Genomic DNA, 23,960 nt, shown 5'->3' with positions numbered 1-23,960 from the left:
TCTTACCTATGCCTTGTTTTTTATGAATACTTAGGCCTACTACACTACTGTATTTCAATGTTGGTCATTATTGTGGTGATTGAAAAACTAAGGTAATCGACACAGTTGACACTTAAAACTGATGGGGGGACTCAATTAGAGTAATTAAAACAGGTGGAAAAAGTCAGTGTGGGTACGGCAGGTGAAATGGGTGCGGTAATCAACACAGGTAAGGAAATTGACAAGAGTGAAGCAATCAAAACTGATGGGGTCAGTGACACAGGTAGCGTAATTAAAACAGGTGGGAAAATCAGTGTGGGTACGGCAGTCGACCTGGGTGGGGTAACTGACACAGTTGAGGAAATTATTGTGGGTGAGGCAGTCCACCTAGGCCAGGAAGTTGACACAGGTGAGGAAATTATTGTGGGTAAGGCAGTCGACCTCTGCCAGGAAGTTGACACAGGTGAGGAAATTATCATGGGTATGGCAGTCGACCTCGGCCAGGAAGTTGACACAGGTGAGGAAATTATCATGGGTATGGCAGTCGACCTCGGCCAGGAAGTTGACGCAGGTGAGGAAATTATCATGGGTATGGCGGTCGACCTAGGCCAGGAAGTTGACACAGGTGAGGAAATTATCATGGGTATGGCAGTCGACCTAGGCCAGGAAGTTGACACAGGCGAGGAAATTATTGTGGGTATGGCAGTCGACCTAGGCCAGGAAGTTGACACAGGCGAGGAAATTATTGTGGGTGTGGCAGTCAACCTCGGCCAGGAAGTTGACACAGGTGAGGAAATTATCATGGGTATGGCAGTCTACCTAGGCCAGGAAGTTGACACAGGCGAGGAAATGATTGTGGGTATGGCAGTCGACCTAGGCCAGGAAGTTGACACAGGCGAGGAAATTATTGTGGGTGTGGCAGTCAACCTCGGCCAGGAAGTTTACACAGGCGAGGAAATTATTGTGGGTAAGGCAGCGACCTCGGCCATGAAGTTGACACAGGTGAGGACATTATTGTGGGTAAGGCAGTCGACCTAGGCCAGGATATTGACACAGATGCAGCAATCAAAACGGATGAAGTCAATGACACAAGTAGAGCAATCGGTGGGAAAAATCAGTGTGGGTACAACAGATGACCGACGTGGGGTAATCAACCCAGCTATAGCAATTGAAACAGGTGGAAAATTAACACAGGTAGGATCATCGACACAGGTAAAGCAATCTCAACTGACTGGTCATTCAACACAGGTAAGGCAATTGAAACAGGTGGAAAGTCAACGCAAGAAAGGCCATCGACAGAGGTAAAACAATCAAAACTCAAAAAATTTAATAAATTGTGGCAGTTGACACAGGTGCGGTTATTGACACAGGTGTCACACCGGTAATTGTAACAGGTGTAGCAATTACAACAATTGGTGGCAAATGATACATGGGGGGGAAGATCAGGCAGTAGGCAACAAACCTGAGGAAATTGAAACAGGTGGAAAAATCCACAAAAGGCTGTGGTAATTGACACCTGTCAATAAAGCAGTCAAAACAGGTGTAGATGTAAACACAGCTGAGGCAATTGAAACAGGTGCCTGGAGTAAAACAGGAAAGTGTAATAAACAGGTACGGTTAAACAAACAGGTCGGGGCAACTGACACAGGTGTAGCGGTTGAAACAGGTGCATAGGCCAACAAAGATGAGGGAGAACAAGTGTGGTAATGAACACATTGGATAATCACAGCAGGTAGATAATGTAACTCAATACTAAACCGGTCTCATCACAGGAAAGTGTGCCGCCCTCGTCTATATTTAACCTGAGCCTAATTTTGACTAAGTCTCATTAACTGGGGCCTCCATAGACGACAGTATGGGTGAAGTAGGCCAAGGACTCTCAGAAAATAGACCGTGTCTCACTCAGGGACAACATCATTCAGGGAAACAAAAGAGATGGTTTGTTGAGAGTGATCTTTGAGAAAAGACTTTGGAGCACTGACTCGAAAATCTTGGAAGTTGGAAGGGAGTCTATGAAGGTGTTTTAGAACAGGAAACTTGTGTAACACTGCCTCCTTGTGGCAACATCTCACACTGCATGGAGGGCATCCAAAATAAGACACTACTTCAAAACATCAGTCCAACTTTATTTACAAATGCTGACGCAAAAAAAAAAAAAAAAAAAAAAAAAAAAGCAATGCAAGGTAAAAAGTAATTTATGTTAAGTTTATTTGCCCTTCAAAATAAAGGTATTATTTGTGTCTTTCCAATAGTAAGCAAGCTGATGACATTTTGCGAAATCAAAGGGAACCCAAAATGTTAGGCAACACGGGGTGGGTTGAAAAAACTCAAAATGGCACAGTTGGGAGAGTAAAATCAGGCAAATGACGGTAAGGCGTCATTAGGAATATTCCTTCAAACTGGCAGGTTCCTATAGAGCAGTGATCCTCAAACTGTGGAACACAGGCTCTATCTAGTGGTACGCCAAAGAATCACCTAATTATTTGCAATCATTTTCATTTGAATTATTAAGTACAGTGTTGTATTCTCCTATATTCAAACAGTGTTACTGTGTGTAATGTGACAGTGGCCAAAATATTAAATATACTAAACCCTAAGCCTTGTTTTTAATGAATATTTAGAGCTACTTTGGTACTGTATTTTAATGTTGGTCAACACGGTGGTACTTAAAGAGCCAAATGTTTTCTAAAGTGTTACTTGGTGAAAAATGTTCAAACCACTGCCATCGAGTTATGTAAAACACACATACAGCTGACTTTTCTTCACCTAATAGGCTGGCACAAGCTTAAATCTGTTGCATACTGAAATATATTCACACGAGCTAATGTTGCCACACACTTTAAATCGTAATATAGCTTGTATAAACACAAGGTGTTTCAAGTGCGGTATACAACTGAAATTCCTCATTAAAAACCTTTAAAACAAAATGCAAAAAGGCTCATTTTTAAACCTGGAGGGTTAAAAAACGCTTCCTAAAAGGTCCATTTAGTCCATCCTCAGATGAACCAGTCTGTTAAGAACACATTGAAACGTGGAAAAAAAATATGTGATACAGTTCTGAAAGTTCACATTTGTTTTGTTTCTAACTCTGGCAGGCAGCTATTGCACTGAGGTCTGAGGAGCGAGGTTGTGGTCCATGACAGTTCATGGGAAAGGCCTAAAAATAACCAGAGAAAGAAACTCAGAGTAAGTAGACAAAATGGCTTTGTATAACTTTAAGATGAGAACCTTGTGACTTACGCGGAGTAGTATGGTGAGAATGAACGAGGGAAGGCAGGCTACTTCCGCTTCATGGACAAGGTGTCTTCTTCCTTCAAGACAAACTTTTTTCTCAGAGCTTCCGAGATGAGAGAGGCCGAATCCTCCTCTCTCAAAGACGTGCAGCCTCTGTTGTACCTGACATGGATGAAAACACGCTTTTAGTGGCACTCATTTGGAAAGTCAACACAGTGTTATGGAAGAACAAAAGTAAAATGATAACTCGGGGGTGTACTGATTGAATTCTCTCAGCTAAAAACAAGTATCAAATAATAAAGTTAAGTTAAAGTCCCAACAATAGTCACGCACACACTAGGTGTGGTGAAATTATCCTCTGCATTTGACCCATCCCCATGTCCACCCCCTGGGAGGTGAGGGGAGCAGTGAGCAGCAGCGGTGGCTGCGCTCGGGAATCATTTTGGTGATTTAACCCCCAATTCCAACCCTTGATGCTGAGTGCCAAGCAGGGAGGCAATGGGTCCCATTTTTATAGTCTTTGGTATGACTCGGCCAGGGTTTGAACTCACGACCTTCGAGTCTCAGGGTGGACACTCTAACCACAAGGCCACCGAGCAGGTTGAACTGTCGTTTTTTATTTCAATAACTACTTACATGTAAAATCTCTAATATAAGTAACATCTAAACTTCCTTAAACAAAGATGATATTTTCTTATATTTTAGTGAAGTCATTTACAAAAGGTAAACATGGTAGGCTAAATGCTGCAGGGAGCTAACAGCTACACAACAGCTCAGCACACAATAACATACAAGCTAGACATACGTAATAAGTGTAATTATTAAACAGTATTTCTGTCCAAAACAGTCTTTCTCAATGTAAGCAAGTTTCAAATACTTGTAGTTGCATATTTCTTGCAGATACAATCTTCAGGGCAGAAGTGTGTTAGAAAGTATCAGTAACAATCGTGTCCGCATCATTCAATTTACTGCGTTTAGCATTACTTAATAAATTATTGCAAACACTAGGCGTGACCAAAAACTAATTACCACTCTACTTCAAAAGCATTAATCTGTCTGAGTAAATTCACTTGATCAAACCTTTTCTACCATTCCACACTACAAAGTAATACAAGTATGTACTAGGATTTGTGCTGATATCATATGGGATTAATATCAGTATTGTATCGGAAGTGAAAAAGTTGTATTGGGGCACCCCTAATGATAACCGCAGGACAGCAAATGGAACTTATTGCAACTTGAAAAACTTGCACACATCCTGGTCCTGGCTGCTCAGTACAAAATGGCTGACATGAAAATAAACTCATTAATACATTCATTTATTTGTGGTGGCTACATGTTCACCTTCGCTCAAAAACACATTATAATGTCTGTGACTTTAGCTTGTTGTTACAACTTCCTACATTAGATTACGTTTGCATTGTATCTCCGCTTTTTAACACACACGCCTGGTCTGCCAAACAATAAGACATAGCAGGAGGGGATCAGTGTTGCCAACTTAGTGATTTGGTTGCCATTTGTAGTGAGTATTCAGACCCAGATACTTATTTTTTTAAAAGCATCGAGCAACAAACTTAGTGACATTTTCTGGTGTAGAAAAAAAAACAAGCAAAAGAAGAAAGTTGATTTGTGGTTCTAAACATATTTTGTTTGATTTTCATGTTATTTTTTGGAGTCCCTTTTTGACTATCATACAATATCCTTTGCAATTACATGCACATACTTCATAGCTAAGGAGGAACGATAAATGGTTTAATGATAAACAGCGGCAAAACTCCCGACAATTAATATTACTGTTTTGATTTAAAATGATCGTAAAACCGGGATTGATAACCACACTGATGAACTCACGGACTGTTGACACTGCTCAATTACTGGAGAAGCAAGCTTGTGCGAGCTCGCCAGCTAGCTTAAATGCTAACATGAATACAGGAGACATTATCGTCTTTCCCTATTAAGAAACGACATACCCCAATCCAAACGTATATAAACACATTGATGTCTGAGCAACTAAGCTGTTGAATTGTGCTCATTGAAACTACAAGCTGTGCTCTCTTACCAAAAAGTGATCGATATATACTTGAAGGAATAACGACAACAGGAAGTGAACTCGCGTGACGTCACATAAACTGGAAGTGAAGTGCCCCAACACCCCTTTATTTTTTATCATTAAAAAAATATATATCACTAAAACTTTTACAAATACAACCGAAGAAGATAAACATATTGATAGACTCAAATGAAAATAGTATGGCTCTTAAGAAGACAAAACAATATTTAATATATCTTCAGCCAAGAAAGTTTTAGTGTGTGTCTTCTTATTTTATCAAATTTTTAAATAAATTTGGGTAAAATATTTCAGTGTGTGTCAAAGTACTTTTTGAGCACATTCACAATACCGTGATAATAATAACAACCGTGATAATTTGTTACAATAACCATCATATGAAATTTTCATATCGCTATATCCCTAGTCATGACCAACTATGCAAATTGATTACTTTATTGGGGTCACAGGTAAGCTGGAGCCTAACACTTGTGCATTTTAATTGTTTATATGTTAGAGGTCATCAAAAGGTGTTTGTTTTATACAGTATTGTTACCTACATGGTGGTTAACTTATTGTTTACACTTGTGACAGTTAAGAATGTTAAAGTGACTTTAAATAAACTGCCTCTGCAGTTAATGAAGTTTTTATGATGGTGACAGTTTGACAAATTTATCCTATTTCTATAATTAAAAAAATGCTTAAGGTACTTTATTAGAGGTGTAAATTAACTAAAAGGTCAGTACCTGTCTTTGCTCATCTTCATGCGGTTCATGTCCTTCAGGATGTCCATAACATCTGCAAAGCTGGTGGACTTGGACAGTGACACCGTGTCCTCCTCCGCCTCGCGGTAGTCCATGCTGGGCCTGTCCAGGCCGAAAGTCGCCGACGCCGTCATTGAGACCGGCGGCATTGGGTCGGGGACCAGCTCGGACACCACGGATACCATGTCCTTGTCATTGTCTTCTTCTTCATCATCCTCCTCCTCTTCTTCTTCTTCGGTGACATCGCTGATGACAAAGGAGGCGGCTGCCGTAGTGGCCTGTTGATAAGGGGCGGTCTCGAAGGGCGCCATAGAGAAGCTCATGGTGGTGTCGTCGGGAGAAAGAAGGTCCGGGGTTAAGGGGTTGGAGCCTGGAATTTAAAAAAGAATAGAACCATCAACTGCTGGTTTGCACTACATTAAGTACACTTGCACATTATAATAAGAGCCAATACAAACGCTGTAGATAAAGATAATAATCCTCAATTTTGAGAGAGGTATTTATTTAGTAACTGTATTCTGTGGTACTAAGAGATGTCTGTGATATGTTGCTCTGTCTCATCTATCTCTTGGGACTTCAACCACACTAATAACCATGTTATTAAATCATTATTATTCAATGCTTTCTTTTTTTAAAGCAGCTTCAGCACATGGTTTTATTGGATTAATGCTGGCGTACCGAATAAAATGTACCGGGCACCACATTAATATGTGCATGCAAACAAGCCAAAGCCCAATTGAGGTGTAGTTCATCTTCAGCCACTGACCCACACAGACACCAATACAATAGGGATGCACACAATTTATTTTTATGGAATTTTGTGACATTCAAGGTAAAGACTAGTATTTAACTTATTCAGTGATATAAATTAAATAACGTAAGTACTACATTCAAAAATAAAATCTACAACACAATTGACATACATATTGCAGCAATACAGAACATCGAGAATGTGCAAAAAAACAACTTTAGTTGTAATGTTTGATGCTCAAAATTCGGGGTGTTCTTCAATGCAAGCAACCTCATGAGGAAATTGTGTGTTTTTGTTTCTACTGGCTAGGCTAGCGCTGTGGTGCTAATAGTGCAATGATTACCGCGTGTTAATGTCCGTAATAAAAATTTTAAAAAAGAGCATCAGACTGTATGCTTCTGTCAGGACGCTACATTACTTACAAGAATGTTAACTTGTACAATTTTACCACTGAGCACTTGTTGCAGGTGGATTAGTCTGCATTGTCTTAGCTAAGTGTTTGCAGGGCCCTTGGTTCGGACAGGAAGTCTTCATCTAGAGAAGACCCGCACGACCAACGCCATGTTTGTTTACACAGTGAGGTCCGGTGATATTAGGGGCAGCTTGCAACTTCCTACAAGGTAGGAACGCTTTAATATGTACACCGTAACCCACCTACCGCAAGGTATGGTTCATCTCGCCTCATTTACGCATTTTTTATTTTTTTATCGGTTATCAGGGCTTTTTTTTTTAATGTTATCGGATTATCGGTGTCGTGTACCCCTACAAGAAGACATCTTGGTAATAAAGAGTCTTAAAACCGGAGAAAAAGCAAACCTTTGCCCGCTATCCACAATCCAAGGCATTAGGACATACCAGTATCACCGGCCACAATCTTTGCAATTTGTGCTCGGAGCCTGCCTAGCTCATCCTGCAGGGCGGTGGTGCGGTTGAGCGCCGTCACCCCGGGCTTCTTCAGCCCTTCCACTCGCTTTCCCTCACGCCGGAAGTTGGGTACGGATGAGTTCCTGTGGAGCACCAGGAGAGGCGTGGGCCTCCATTCGTGCTTAAGGGGTCGAGCGTCACTCCTGGAAAGACAAGTGTGATCAAACACAATCTTTCATACTACAAAGTGGAGAAAGACTAGCTTGTGCTACAATTTGAGGGTGGACGGTGTCCTCACCGCACTCTGGCATACGTCTCCTCTTCATCTGCAACAATCCAGGCAATATCTGCTAAGGTGGGAACCAGTGGGCCGTCCATAGGGCGAAGAGAGGGTAGACCTGGCAGTTCCTGATGGGTACAGACTAAATTCATATATCTGATAGTGAAGACCCATTTCAAGTACAGTGGAACCTCGATTTACATACTTAACTGGCTCTTGAACATAGTTCACAAACTTATAAGTTTGTATAGTGAAGCAGAGTTTCCCATCTATATATACACATGAATAATTGGTTGTAGCCGCGACAAATCCCTATTGTAATAAAAAACTGCCACGTCTCAAACCAACATAAGGGTGTAATGGCTCAATCTGTTTTTCATCCAAGCACCACAACAACATTACAGCAAGCTTAAATGTCCATGCACGCACACCCATTTAAAAAGTGTTTCTGATCACCCAGTGATCTCTAAGACAGGCTGACAAAGCTGTGACAGGCGCAAGGTATGACAATCGTGGAAATAAACACATCAGAAGTGCCGCTCGCCGTCAAAGCTCTTGGCAAATGGCCGCACCTGTGTGTACAGTATGTAAACAGGATGTGGCGTAGAGGGCCCTGCATCTTTAAAACAGGAAGTGATGTCATCAAAATGGCAGCCCCGGATGGCTTCAGACGGCATACAAAATGAATGAATGAATAAAGCGTTTGTACGCTGTGACATGGTTCGCACACTGAGGCATATTTGCTGCCATGTAAAGGTTTGTTCAAGTTAAAGACCCAACGATAGTCACACACACTAGGTGTGGTGAAATGATCCTCTGCATTTGACCCATCCCCATGTTTACCCCTTGGGAGTTGAGGGGAACAGTGAGCAGCAGCGGTGGCCGCGCTCAGGAATCATTTGGTGATTTAACCCCCAATTCCAACCGTTGATGCTGAATGCCAAGCAAGCACCAGAAAAAGTCACAAATAGAGGCATTTCTAAATCGAAGTTCCACTGTATTTGAGAATAATACCTGAAAACATGCTCGTTGCGGAGGTCTGAGTGGAAGAGTTGAGCCTATTCTTCTCACAACACTTCGAGTGGATCCATGAGGCTTGTTCTGCCATATAGGAATAACCTCCTGTAAACAAATGACAAACACATCCATCGCTGCACTTATTATAATATGTGCATGCCAGAAAAAAATATTGCAAGAAAATGTCAGCGTTAATCGATGCAGTGTCTTAAAAAAAATGGCCAGAATGTTGTCTTACTGTGTCCGTCTCCATGGTGATGGCTCAGTGCAGGGGAGCACCGATGCTGTAGTGCTAGTAGTGGCTCAAAACTGAGCACTTCACAGAACAGATGCCTCGTTAGTCTGACAACTCTTGGGATGCAAATTAGAGATTAGACAGAGCATCTGTTGAAGAGACAAGAGACACAGGGAAAAAAGAGAGAGCACAACATTGTAACAAACTCAAACAATGGACGAGTTCAATTAAATACATGGCTCAAACGACGGTTGAATATACATAAAAAACTTGATTATTGAGTTGTAACACTTGCTACTTTTAGTTTTAATTAGTCCCTGGTGCAATGAGAGAAGTTAAAATGTAACGTTTTTTAAGTCATTACGTCATTGATTGCATTTTTTAAAAATCTGCCTCACATTAATTTCGCGAAATACGACGATAACTGGCCAAAATAAGTGCAGGATTGTGCGTGCACTCATTAGTGAATAGCAGCGCTATCATAGCGGCTGATTTGCACCGGCGGCTAACAGCATCAAATAAACACACAAGGCCGAGTATTAGCTTTGGTAGCACCGACCGTGACTCTCGAGTATGTTAAAGACAACTCGTTGGGCGCTACGTTTAGAGTTATAGACACTAAAATAAATAAAACAGTAAAACTTACAGCAAATTGAAGATTGAACGAGCGGTCGTACAACAGGAATGGAATTTCTCCTATTCGTCTTTCAGTGTTGTTGACGTTTAGTACCGGAAACGGAAACCGGTAGGGTTTTCTGTTACAGCGTTCCCAGCGCTTAAATGGAGTATTGCAGAATCCTTTATACCAAACAACGTTTTCAAATTCCTAAAAGCATTCAACACTTTAATACAATACGTTAAACACATTTTATTTTGGGGATAAAATTTCTCTTTCACTTAAACCTTTTTTTGTTTACATTCATATAGCCGATATTAAAACACTGTGACCCGGAAGTAGCGCTTTTTATTTTATTTTATTTATTTTATTTTTTTTTTAACAAAAAACATACATTTATCATTCACAAAAAAGTCAAGGCATTTTCAACATCAACGAAAGAAAACAAAAGCAAATATAGATAGAGTAATATTACTAAAAAATATGAAGAAGAAAAAAAAAGGCTACCTTAATCACTTTAAATGTTTTTAACAAGGATTGATTGATTGATTGAGACTTTTATTAGTAGATTGCACAGTACAGTACATATTCCGTACAATTGACCACTAAATGGTAACACCCGAATAAGTTTTTCAACTTGTTTAAGTCGGGGTCCACGTTAATCAATTCATGGTATAAATATATACTATCAGCATAATACAGTCATCACACGAGTTAATCATCAGAGTATATACATTTAATTATTTACATTATTTACAATCCGGGGGGTGGGGTGTGGAGGGGGTTGGGACGGGGGGGTTAGGTTTGGTTGATATCAGCACTTCAGTCATCAACAAGTATATAATCTGAGAAATGGACATTGTAACAGTGTAGGTCTGACTTCGTAGGATATGTACAGTGAGCAGTGAACGGCTATCAATTTAAGGGCTTTTGTACTCTTAATTATTCTCCAAAATTTGATTGATAATTGTAACCCATTAAGCCAATTGGGGAATGTAGGCCTTACTTTCATAAATCGACATTTATGTAGAAAAAAATTTGCCTGGAGCATAATAATGTTGACAAACATTATTAAGTTTAACGACTAAGTTACAGTCCTTTACAAAAATACCAAATTTGATCTCTTCTATAGAGAATGGGGACATCGCCACACCCATGTTTCTTAGCCAATCTCTGATCTCCTCCCAAAACACATGTACATTCTCACATTCCACAAACAGATGATTGGCATCCTCTACAGCTCCGCATATATAACAGCCATCAACCTCCATGTTAAATTTAAGTTTAAAAAAATCCTATAAAGGGTATATTCCATTAATCATTTTAAATTGTATTTTTTTAATTTTGGGAAGAATTGGGTATGTAATATATATTGTCCTTATTTCCCTTAGCTCAACTTTTGTAAACTCCTTCAGGATATATTGTCTATGAACTGTGCCCGGAAAATATTATTTCACTAAAACTGCCCTCATATATTTGTTGGAACATTTTTTTCATCACAGAAATGAACATCTTCAATATTAAGGTTTCTCAGACCATGGGTAGTATTTGAATATACAACATATTGAGTCACCATAGATTTTAAGGATAGAGGTATTGCTTTGCTGCGATGAGGTGGCGACTTGTCCAGGGTGCACCCCACCTTCCCCCCGAATGCAGCTGAGATAGGCTCCAGCGACCCCAAAAATGGACAAGCGGTAGAAAATGGATGGATGGAGGTATTGCTTTGGTGATCTTTTGAACAACAGCATGATATTAAAACACCGTGACCCATGAATTGATTAATGTGGACCCCGACTTAAACAAGTTGATAAACTTATTCAGGTGTTACCATTTAGTGGTCAATTGTACGGAATATGTACTGTACTGTGCAATCTACTAATAAAAGTCTCAATCAATCAATCAAAACCCGAAAGTAGCACTACATGCACAATGAAAACATAACTACCTTTGCCAATTAGTTAATAATGGCCACAGGGATTTAAATAAAAAAAATCTATAACACTAAAATATTAAAACGCAAAAATTATAATAATACATTTAAAAAACTGCCGCAAAAACAATATAGGAGTCGACAGACACAATATTATATATTTTTTAAATTTATTTTATAAACCTTTATTTATATATTGCAACATTTACAAACAATTGAGAAATAATAATAATCAAAATAAGTACAAAAACAGTACAAAACAGTGCCAGGGGGTTGTAAACTCAATAAAGTAACTAAAATAGAATGCAATATATATATATATATATATATATATATATATATATATATATATATATATATATATATATATATATATATATATATATATATATATATATATATATATATATATATATATATATGTATATATATATATATATATATATATATATATATATATATGTATATATATATATATATATATATATATATATGTATATATGTATATATATATATATATACATATATACATATATATATATATATATATATATATATATATATATATATATATATGTATATATATATATATATATATATATATATATATATATATACATACATATATACATATATATATATATATATATATATATATATATATATATATATATATATATATATATATATATATATATATATACATATATATATATATATATATATATATAGCAAAGTGCAAAGCCACAGGCTCACACAGGTTCAGTAAATAATTTAAATTTGGAACACAGCATCATCGTTTTCACAGCTTTTTGGTTGTTAGAGGTAGAGAGTGTTTTAACGTAGAGTTCTAATTATTTTTTAAAGGCACAAAAAACAGGTCGGGTATTGAGAAACTTACATTTATGAATACAAAACTTAGCCAATAGCATAATGAGGTTGCAAAGGTAAAAATCATTTTCTTTTTTTTTTCAAACAGTGTAAATCCAAAAAGCACACCTTTAAAACAAAGCACAAATTTGTCAGGAATATTTCGACAGACACAAGATGGATCCCTTCTACTTATTTCCGCCTTCACCGGAAGTCGCCCCCGCCGGAGAGGAAGTGGTTCCTGATGGGGAAATTAGCTCGTAGGCGGAGCTTCAAACGTTGACCTGTCTTGCGATTATATCATAACACTGCAGTGAGAGGACGGCGCCCTTCGGCATCCCTGGGTAAATGACCGGTAAGTGAATCCTCTCTCGCTGCTAATTTGAGTGTTTCACTTGCTTACACGTCCAGCTATTGCCGCTTTATGGACCATCCCGTCCAATACGGCACTTCCTCTTTGGCGATGAAATCACGCGCAGCACCAGGAAGCAAACTATGACTATTTGTTATACATGTGATTGACTTGTTTTGCTCTCTAAAAGGACCCCAGAACAAACAACCTTTGTGCAAGGGGTAGAAAGTGATGTGATTTGATAAGCATGTCTGCATGCAGCTTCTGCCTGCGCTTAGAGCTGTGCAAGGTAAATAACTAGTCTCCATGTTGACAGATTGGCATGTTAATTGTATGGCAGAACTGGCTCCAATAGCCCACCAAGAACACACTCCTATGTCTGCAAAAAATCCATGCATGCATGCAACCCGACCCCTCTGCACCACGTCTAAGTTACTGCCTTGTTGTTGAACTGCAGATGCTGTAAAGTGGGCCAAAAGGCAGTCATGGGGAATAAAAGAAGGATGCCAATTGAGCCCCTCGTCCCTTTTTAAAAGCAGCACCTGGACCGCAGCCAGCATCAAACTAAAGACACAGAGAAAATGGCTCAGTCTTTGAGGAGGATGGACATTGCCGGGTCAATGGACCACAAGCCTCAGAGAGACAAGACCCGGACCAGCTACTTTGGCAATGTTAAGTCCAGGTCGGTATGCGGGAATCCTTGACAAATATATAAAGGCAAAACATGCGACACACTTATCTGCCCTTTTGCCTTTAAGGTTCATGAATGTGCCAACATTATATTCATGTGTGTTTATGTGAGTTATGTGCTCTCTAACCTTGTATGACGCTCTTTGAGACAGCTTGATTACAAAGAAACTTCTTAGATGCAGTGTTGTGTACTAATATGTAGTCTACCAAAAACAAAACATCAGATTATTTCTTTCATTTTGTTGAAACTTGCGTTCAAGTAGAGTTGAACAAAGGGGTGCTGCACTTATACCTGGAGTGTCAAACTCATTTTCATGGAGTGCCACATCGCAAATATATATGGAACTAGTTCTTTACAAAGAGTAAATGGGACAATTAAAAAGGAGGATTACCTCCAAATTCTTCAGGACAACCTAAAATCATCAGCCAGGAGGTTGGGTCTTGGGCACAGTTAGGTGTTGACCCCAAACACATGTCAAAAGTGGTAAAGGAATGGCTCAATCAGGCTAGAACAAAAGTTTTAGAACGGCCTTCCCAAAGTCCTGACTTAAACGTGTGAACAATGCTAAGATGTCAGAAAATCAACAAATTTAGCTGAACTGCACCAATATTGTCAAGAGGAGTGGTCAAAAATTCAACCAGAAGCTTGCCAGAAGCTTGTGGATGGCTACCAAAAGCGCCTTATTGCAGTGAAACTTGCCAAGGGACATGTAACCAAATATTAACATTGATGTATGTATAATTTTGACCCAGCAGATTTGGTCACATTTTCAGTAGACTCATAATAAATTCATAAAAGAACCAAACTTCATGAATGTTTTTTGTGACCAACAAGTATGTGCTCCAATCACTCTATCACAAAAAAATAAGAGTTGTAGAAGTTATTGGAAACTCAAGACAGCCATGACATTATGTTCTTTACAAGTGTATGTAACTCTATATCAGCCTCGTTGCACATTTTGCGGAGGCAACTTATTTTGATTATTATGTTTTACTAACAGATTGATGGATAGCTTGCTCTGAAATCATAAGTCAAGGTGACAAGCGGATATTTAAGTGTTTATTTCTGAAAACCAAAATATAAATCCTTGCAAAATGTTGCTGCATGATCAGATACGGTGATATTAAAGTGTAGAACATTTGCACTAGGTCAACATTGAAAGAACAAAAACATTTAGCCCAAAGGTGCTGTATTATTTCCAACTTTTCACAGGACACATAAATGATTTGGCGTACCACATAAAATGACATGACAAACCTCATTAAATGATGTGACGGACCACATAAAATGACGTAGTAGGCCACAATAAATGTGTCAGGCCATTTAAAATTACATGGTGGGCCTCGTTATATGACGTGGCGGACCACATTAAATGATATGACGGACCACATAAAATGTCGTGGTGGCAAAGCATCTTCAAAATGACTCAGGTGGGGTCATGGCAACTAATTAGCCATAAGTAATGAGCCATTTATCAAATTAGATTTTACATGATTGTTTGTAATACATGTATGCGTACAACATGCCACAAATGACGGACTCTTTTAAATAATCTGGCGAGCCATATAAAATGGTGTGGAGGGCCATATTAAATAATGTGGCGGACTACATAAAATGGCGTAGAAGGCCACAATAAATGTGACAGGTCATTTAAAATGACATGGTGGTCCACATTAAATGACGTGACAGACCACATTAAATGATATGACAGACCACATTTAATGACGTGGCGGAAAAGCATATTTAAAATGAGACGGCGGGTATCATGGCAACTAATTAACCATAAGTCATGAGCCATTTGTCTGTGTAGATTTTACATGATTAACTGTATTACATATATGCGTACAACCCTTAGGGTGCGCCACAAATATCATTTATATTAATATGAAATTTCCAGGACGCACAAATAGTGAAAAACTGATAACTTTGACCTGTAAAGAGTTAAGTCACCAAAGAACCCACATGATGAATATTAATTGTCTTTTTTTATTGTATGTCGTCTCTAGGCTGGGCTCCAAGCTGCCTCCTGGGGTGTCTCAGCCTCCACAGTTTGCTAAGCGGTCCTGGGACACACAACCTCAGTCCCGAAGTTTACAGGAGCCCTCTTTCGGCGGCAACCAACCACATCGTCAACATCAGTACCAACCCCCCCTTGGCCGACCTCTGGACCACATCCCTCACATCCGAAACCCTATACTGCGGCAGTATTACCTGCAAGGTACTGTGGGGTTCATGGAAATAGGCCTTCATAAATTAACATTTGAACCTTCTTAACTGTCAAGCAAGTGTAAAAAGAAGTTAGCACAATGTAAAAAAACAAACAAAAAAGCTGTACATTTCAAAACAAACTTTCAGTGTTCAAATAAATTATATGTTTTCATCATGAAACCAGCAAGCTTTTATACAGTATTTTGAAGTAATTCTTCCAATTGGATTGAATGGAAATAAAAAATATTCATAAAACTTGTATCGACTGTACTAGTGACATTTGCACTTTTACATTCAAAACAAAAAAAAGAGTTAACCATTTAAGAATATAAATAAAACTTAAAGACGCTAAAACAATAGTTTGTTTGGTTTAAAAACTAAAAGACATTTTCCCATAAAAAAAGACCTGTTGGCTTAAAACCTTTTTAAGATATTCAATTCACTGTCACACAAGTGTAAAAGAAGGTAACCACTGTTGATAATAAACATTCTTCTCAATAATGGGAATAAAAATAATCATAAAACCATAATTAACTGAATAGATGACATTTAGTTAACATTAGAACATTGTTAATTGTCATGTAACTGTAAAAGGAAGCTAACTACTGGTACTTAACCGTCAAACCTAAAACCAAAAAAGCTCTATAAACTTTTTTTTAAAATATTTGTATAAAGTTGGTATTTTTTAAACAATTCTTCCAATGGGAATTAATAGGGGAAAAAATAATGATGAACCCTTTGACATTTCAAGAGTAGAAATAAGTTAGCCACTGTTGATAGCAAATTTTTATATCTTGAAACTGTCCCTGTACTACAGTAGGATTAAATGGAAATTAAAAAAATCATAAAACTTGTATTGACTGTACAGCTGGCGTTTAATTTCCATTACGACATTCTTAACTAATGCAAGTGTAAAAAGAAGTGAACCACTCAAATGCTTGTTTGCCACCACGTGACTTCTTCCTAGAAGTGAAAAACAGTGGCGGTCAACCAAGCCAAGATGGTTGTTGTGCAGCATGGAACGCGCAGACTCTGAGTATGCAAGGGGCCTAATCTTCCTGCAAAAAGCAGAAACGAGCAAAACTTTCAACTATGCAATGGAAAAGATCCCTATACTTGATCAAAAAAGGATTTGTCACCTCGATAGCAAGGACTATCCGTCGGTATTTTTCCAGAGATATATTGAACTATCTTATGCTCCAAAGTTCATTCTACATGACGAAACAGATACAAACTTGGAAAAACACAGAGGCCTATAACGATGGAGGTTAATTTGTGTTTTAATTACGAAACCTTTTTTTGACACTGAAATTATGTACTGAATTTTTTGCGTTTGAATTTTGTGAATTTAATTTATTTTTCATCAAATTATGCTGACATTTTCATTGAACCAAAAAATGTCTGTATTTTAAAATTGAGTGTTTAAAAAATCAGTGTATAACAATTCAGTGTAAAAAAATTCATTGCTGAAAAATTTGCTGCTTCAAAAAGCAAGACTCACTTCCAGTAAATTAAGACTGAAGCAATCAATTCTGTCTCAGAACCAGCCAATGAGGTGACAAATTAGTTTGGTTTCCACGTGTCATGATATGCACCTAAACTGACTGTGATACACAATGTGACCAGCAGATGGTGCTGGATAATAATGTTCAGGTAAACACTGTTTGGAGGCATCCATGGAAGGGGGAATAAATGTTTGAGGGTAAGCTTGTTGTTTGCAAGACACATTTTGGTCATTGAAAGATGAACAACACACTATGGTGACAATAGGAAGCGCTTCTTCATGCAGATGAGGTGCGAAGCATCAGATTTCTTCAACCGAGTTCTGCAGAACATTGGTATATCAAATAAGTGGATTTTATTTTATTTTTTTATCCTTTTGCCTTTATTTTTCGCAGAGTTTGTTGCATCTTTGTTGCTCTTGCTCAATTATGAAATGTCGATGAAGGAGGTGCTGTAGTAGAGGGGCGACTTTCATATATTTTAAATTTTCAGTGTTTTATTTTTCATAGTTTATATTGTGTCTTTTTAGTAAAATACTAAAAAGACCATCTCAAAAACAGATGGAACTTTAGTTTTTTTTACTAAATTATGAGTCAGAATGTACATAAACATATAGAATGTGGGATTTACAATATTAACTATAAACAATAAAACACTGAATATTGAGAATATTTGAACCTTGCTCCTCAACTGCAGACCACCTCCTTGATCGACATCTTTTATAATCGAGCAAGAACAGCAAATATGAAACAAACACAGCAAAAGAAACGCAAAGGGTAAAAAGAACATTCACACACTCAATGAAATATATCACTGACTGTAGAACTTTGCTGTTGAAATCTGCCTCTGTCTGACACAAGCCCCGCCCGCTCTGCCCTACTCTGTTCGTTCCCAGAGCCCCATATGTCACTCAAAAATGTAGATTCTAACCATTGAAATAATTTCTGTAGTTCGGAAACATCCAGTGGGCCGCATTGAAATATTAATTATGTTGTATTATGCCAAGGTAGCCCAGTTAACATATTTTTTATGGTGTTTTGCAAGATCTGTGTCACGTGACTTCAAACTTGACACCTCTTTGGCTGGTTATGGTTTCAGCCCTAATTTACCGGGAGTGAGTCTTGCTTTTTGAAACAGCAAATTTTTTGTACTGTTGTCATATGTACTCTGACACATTTGTGTACAAAATAAACAAGAGGGATCGTAGAAGTACCTTTCCTGACAAAGTATCATTGACCCTGACTTTCTGGTTTATTTTGTGAAAAATGAAAATACAAACAATAACAAGATGATACCTAAATGGGAAGAGATCGTTGCAAACTTGCGCGTTCTTCGACTGCGCTCCCTTGGACTGGGGTGCGTGCCACTTTTCTCGTTGTCTTTCGTAAAATCTTGCACTCTTGCGCCCTTTTTCTTTACCTCTTGAGGAACTCTGGAGAAACGTTTATCCTATTTGCGATTTGAACGGTTTGTACAGCCGAAAAAAAGGCAAGCATAAGCATTTTTCTTACAGAAAGGTTAAATGGCGCCTAATACCTATTGAGAACAGACGCTAGCCGGACATAAGTCGGACGTGACGTCATGTAAATCCATGTAATTATAAAACATAAAAAAAACGCTAAAACTATTTTTTTTTTTTGTTATCGTTTTTTTTTTAAACACAACTATTTTCACAAAGGAAATAATGAAAATGGAAATGATCTGTTGGCATGAAAGCTTTTTAAGATATTTACTTCACTGTGAAAGTGTAAAAAGAAGTTAACCACCGTTGATAGTAAATGTTGATAAGAAACCCTTATTGACTGAACAGACGACATTCCATTAACATCGTAGCATTCTTAATTGTCATACAAGTGTAAAAAGAAGCTAACCTAAGAAGTAAAACCTAAAAAAAAAGGCCTTTTTTACACTTTTTAAAAAATATTTACATAAAGTTTGTATTTTAAAACAATTCTTCCCATAACAATGAATGGAAATAAAATAAAATACACTAATATTAAAACCTTCAACATTGCATTAACATGATAACGTTCTTAACTGTCATGCAAGTGTAAAAATAAATTAACCGCTTAATTGTACAATGTGTGGTACAAAACGTTGTATCGTCCTCTCCTTACTTGTTATCCCCCCTTTAGGATGCTTTTCTGGGAAAAGTGTTGCAAAAAATCCGAAGAAAAAGTAAAACTCAGAGGTGTAGTTTCACAAAACTTTGAATTCAGCACACCTAGTTTATACATCTATTACACTGATTATCAAACTGTGGTATGCGGGCTCCATCTAGTGGTATGCTGAATAATCACATGATTAAAGTACAGCATTTTATTTTCCTATTTTCAAACAGTGTTACTATTCAAACTGTGTGTAATGTTACAGTGGCCATAAATACTAAATATACTTGTTAAACAAAAACCTCCGCCATGTTTTTAATGAATACTTGGGCCGTCAACGCTACTGTATTTTAATGTTGGTCATTATGGTGGTACTTGGAGAGTCAAGTTTTTTCTGAGGTGGTACTATTATATATACAGTATATATACACATATATATATATATATATTAGGATTGAGTGATGTTGAAGGCATGACTTTTGGTTTCCCTCATAGGAACATCATGGGATGTGGACACTGTCGTGAAGCAAGAGCAGACAGGCCGACACGCATCACATGATGGCAAAAACATCACGGTCAGTCACAGATCATTGTCTGACTTTTTGATGTTGATCCCATTTTACACTAAATCGCTTTCATATGTATAGAAAGTGTATGCTATGCTAATTTGAGCATTTTATTGTTGTGGACCGATAAGAAAGGCAGTCCAAGGTTCAGAGCTAAGTGTTTCAGTCAACATGGGTAAACTGGATCGGTTTCAAAGCCTGTACAGCAAGTACTATAGGAGGAATGTCTTTTCTCATGTTTATGACAAGGTATGCTGTTTATTTGCATTTGAAGTTGTTGAATGGGAATTATTAAGTTGATTTGAAGACAAACGGCGTTCGTCGGACTTTGCCGAACTGCGTTTACCTTTACATGGAAACATTGTTGATAAATGAGGAAATGGGATTCTTTATTAGAATGTTGTCCATAAACCACACGAGACGGGAATAGCCTTTATTTACAGTATATATGGTATACTTTTTCTTAGACTTCCTGGACACAACATTGGTTACACTTATACAATCTACACAAATGTTGCCTTTATAAAGCCTTAATGTGCAGGCGGTGTTAAAAGTAACATTTTAAAGTGTGAAGAAAAATTGGAGAGTGTTTCTATTGTCACTTCGTTGCATTTTATGGGCACAGTCGTTTCTCGCCACATCGCACTTCAAATTTTGTGTTTTACCACATTGCAGAATAGTTTTTTTTTATTTAATTTATATTCTACAACATTTTGCCCTGAATTGGGCATTTTCAAGCAAAAAAATGGCTGAAAAATGTATTTAGGAAGTTGTAAACAGTTTTTTATGCTCTTGCTATAAAAATATTTGATTTATAATTATAGATTCCTACTTCGCGGAAATTAATTTACCTCCGGAACCAATTAACAGGGATAAACGAGGGATTACTGTATTGCTGTAATGTACATAAAGGCAGCATAAAAAACTGTGTGTACCATTTAATATGTACCAAACATAAGATACCATTTTTTTCGTTATCTTAATTGTATGAGACAGACAAGTGATCAAGAGATATGAAGTCTATAAATAGAGGAATCATTTTGTATTGATCTTATATTGGGGTGATCACGCTAATTGTATGTTGAACATGGCATAACGTTATGCTGCTAATTCATATTTAAATAATTGTGAATACTAATATTTAGGGGTGTCTCGGTCCGATATTGATATTGGATATAGATCCGATATCAGCAAAAAAGCAAATATCGGATTATATCGACTTGCATCCAAAATCTCCGAGACGTAATTCCTACATACAGTTACAAAAGTATAACACAACAAAAATGTCTCTTCTCGATGGTTAACATTAAGTTAGTTTTTTTCATATTTACCGCTGTTCTCTGGGTAATTTCACTTGATCAAGCCTCTTCTAACATTCCACACAATAAAATAATAAAAGCATGCATGATTCATGCTGATATCGTACCTGGTCAATAGTGCAATCGGCCAATACTTAAGATTAGAGATGTCCGATAATATCGGCCTGCCGATATTATCGGCCGATAAATACTTTAAAATGTAATATCGGAAATTATCGGTATCATTTTTTTTATTATCGGTATCGGGGGTTTTTGTTTGTTTGTTTTTATTAAATCAACATAAAAAACACAAGATACACTTACAATTAGTACACCAACCCAAAAAACCTCCCTCCCCCATTTACACTCATTCACACAAAAGGGTTGTTTCTTTCTGTTATTAATATTCTGGTTCCTACATTATATATCAATATATATCAATACAGTCTGCAAGGGATACAGTCCGTAAGCACACATGATTGTGCGTACTGCTGGTCCACTAATAGTACTAACCTTTAACAGTTAATTTTACTCATTTTCATTAATTACTAGTTTCTATGTAACAGTTTTTGTATTGTTTTACTTTCTTTTTTATTCAAGAAAATGTTTTTAATTTATTTATCTTATTTTATTTTATCAATTAAAAAGAAAAGGACCATATCTTCACCATACCTGGTTGTCCAAATTAGGCATGATAATGTGTTAATTCCACGACTGTATATATCGGTATCGGTTGATAATTAATCGGTAATTAAGAGTTGGACAATATTGGAATATCGGATATCGGCAAAAAGCCATTATCGGACATTCCTATTTAAGATTCCTATTTTGGTATTGTAATTGAAAAAGTTGTATTGCAACACTTCTACTCAGATTGTACAATTGTACTGTATTGTATTGTCGTTGCTGCAGCTCTCTAAGTCAGTGGTGTGTTGGTGTTTGTGAGTGACAGGAAGAAAAGCGCTTACTTTCTTTGCGGGGGTGCGGGGTAATTTTTGTGCCAGCTGCTGGTATGCATGTGTAAATTTATAAATCCTCAAAATAAGACTGGTTTTCAGATTGTTTTCTAGGGAGGGTCAATACAATACATTTTCCGCTCTATGGTTATCGACACACTTTTTATAAATCCGTCTATCTACAGTAGGTGCATAGCTCATGATGTTGTTTTCCTCCTCGCACAGGATGAGTCAGTGTTTAGCATCTCATCCCGCTTCAGCAACAGTGACACAGCTCCCCAGTTTTCGTCACAATCCTCACCTTTGTGTGCTGCAGCGGTCCACACAGAGGTACGACTCAGCTCTTGTCACATGACGCACTTGTTGTTGTCGTCGGTAGTGGCGGTGATAGGATTTGTTATGCAAAGCAACACGTGTGTGTGACTACAGCTGCATGTGTTCATGGACATGTTCCGTAAACTGGAAATAAACGCATTGTCTGGATTGACTTAAACTTGTTAAACACAGCCCCTTTTGTATGTCATGCGGTGCTCCGATATGACGACAAACAAATAGAGAAGGAGGTAGGGGGGGAGAAACATGCAGGCAAAAAGAGGAAGTACTTTGCCGTTGCTGGGTTGTAGTCAATGTCAGATTCAGTCCTCCTAACATGGCCTCCATGTTGAAGCAGCAGCAGCAGCAGGCTGGGGAGAGGAGAAGCACCTTTATTCAACAAGGACCACCTCCAGCCCACCTGGATTGTGATCATAAAGAGAAGATGGATCCTGATTATTTGGATCTTCTCTCAGCTCAGTCGCCCTTGCCAGAAGCGGAATACGACAAACTACTGGTAAGAAGTTGTTTTTTCACCCTATTTTGTCATGTTACAAATGTACTATTGACTGTATTTACATCTATTGACTCTTTTGTAATACCTCATAAAGGCATTGGAAGACTTGGCAGTATTTGTATAGAGTTTTATTGAAGTGCTTAATATATAAGTAAAGAAAATGACTACACAAAAAGTACATACATGGCATAAATAAGCAGAGGGAAGTATGATTTGTTTTTTTACATGTTACTGTCAGGTTAACTGAACCAGACATGTCTTAATTGACCAAAATAAACCAGAAGTATTTGGACTTAGACAGAGGTCACTTTTATGAACAACTCCAATGGATTTGAAATCAAAAAGTAATTGAAATGTAAACTTTTACCTTTAATTCAAGGTCCTTCACAAAAATCGGTAATCACATAATGCACCCTACCTCTATTTACACAGAGTATTTGGACGATATACAATTTCCTTTACTATATAATACTTGCATTGCAAGTGTAATTTAAAAGGCTGCCCACTAAGGTAAATAAATGATAAATGGGTTATACTTGTATAGCGCTTTTCTACCTTCAAGGTTCTCAAAGCGCTTTGACAGTATTTCCACATTCACCCATTCACACACTGATGGCGGGAGCTGCCATGCAAGGCGCTAACCAGCAGCCATCAGGAGCAAGGGTGAAGTGTCTTGCCCAAGGACACAACGGACGTGACTAGGATGGTAGAAGGTGGGGATTGAACCCCAGTAACCAGCAACCCTCCGATTGCTGGCCCGGCCACTCTACCAACTTCGCCACGCCGTCGTGGCGCTGAATCGTTAATTGTGCTTTCATTGGTGTATCAAAATGCATGATAATATGTGTCTGGTGAAATA

General features: G+C 37.8%; 2 protein-coding genes and 1 long non-coding RNA gene across 7 annotated transcripts in view; 2 read left to right on the top strand and 1 right to left on the bottom strand.

The window, feature by feature from the left end:
- Positions 1–257: 257 nt before the first annotated feature.
- Positions 258–6,643, top strand: LOC133646313 (uncharacterized). The gene is made up of 3 exons (XR_009825269.1): positions 258–388; positions 3,075–3,165; positions 6,045–6,643. It is a non-coding gene; the product is annotated as an uncharacterized LOC133646313 (long non-coding RNA).
- On the bottom strand, positions 2,164–9,939 carry mtfr1l (mitochondrial fission regulator 1-like). Of its 2 annotated transcripts, none has more exons than XM_062041536.1 (8): positions 9,818–9,939; positions 9,175–9,320; positions 8,934–9,041; positions 7,938–8,047; positions 7,631–7,842; positions 6,007–6,394; positions 3,220–3,375; positions 2,164–3,136 (listed from the first exon to the last, which is right to left on the bottom strand). In XM_062041536.1, the coding sequence occupies exons 2-7, from the start codon at positions 9,187–9,189 to the stop codon at positions 3,258–3,260; spliced, it is 951 nt and encodes a 316-aa protein (XP_061897520.1). In that variant the 5' UTR covers positions 9,190–9,320; positions 9,818–9,939; the 3' UTR covers positions 2,164–3,136; positions 3,220–3,257. The 2 variants fall into 2 exon arrangements, with proteins under 2 accessions (XP_061897520.1, XP_061897521.1); XM_062041537.1 differs by having other exon boundaries at positions 9,175–9,287; positions 9,818–9,917.
- Positions 9,940–12,815: 2,876 nt separating this feature from the next.
- si:ch211-15d5.11 (oxidation resistance protein 1) overlaps positions 12,816–23,960 on the top strand; it is a 29,080-nt gene continuing 17,935 nt past the window's right edge. Inside the window, exons 1-6 of one of the 4 annotated variants that reach the window (XM_062041547.1) lie at positions 12,816–12,945; positions 13,400–13,624; positions 15,640–15,851; positions 19,948–20,027; positions 22,498–22,602; positions 22,949–23,101. In XM_062041547.1, the coding sequence (XP_061897531.1) occupies positions 13,524–13,624; positions 15,640–15,851; positions 19,948–20,027; positions 22,498–22,602; positions 22,949–23,101 (651 nt within the window). In that variant the 5' untranslated portion in view covers positions 12,816–12,945; positions 13,400–13,523. Of the gene's footprint in view, positions 12,946–13,399; positions 13,625–15,639; positions 15,852–19,947; positions 20,028–22,497; positions 22,603–22,939; positions 23,102–23,960 lie in introns of all 4 variants that reach the window. The other 3 variants (XM_062041545.1, XM_062041546.1, XM_062041548.1) reach the window with 3 other exon arrangements.

The sequence above is a fragment of the Entelurus aequoreus genome, linkage group LG03 (genome assembly GCF_033978785.1).
Source record: "Entelurus aequoreus isolate RoL-2023_Sb linkage group LG03, RoL_Eaeq_v1.1, whole genome shotgun sequence".
NCBI lineage: Eukaryota > Metazoa > Chordata > Actinopteri > Syngnathiformes > Syngnathidae > Entelurus > Entelurus aequoreus.
Note: the sequence above shows the minus strand (reverse complement) of the source record. Positions and strands in the feature narration are given on the sequence as shown.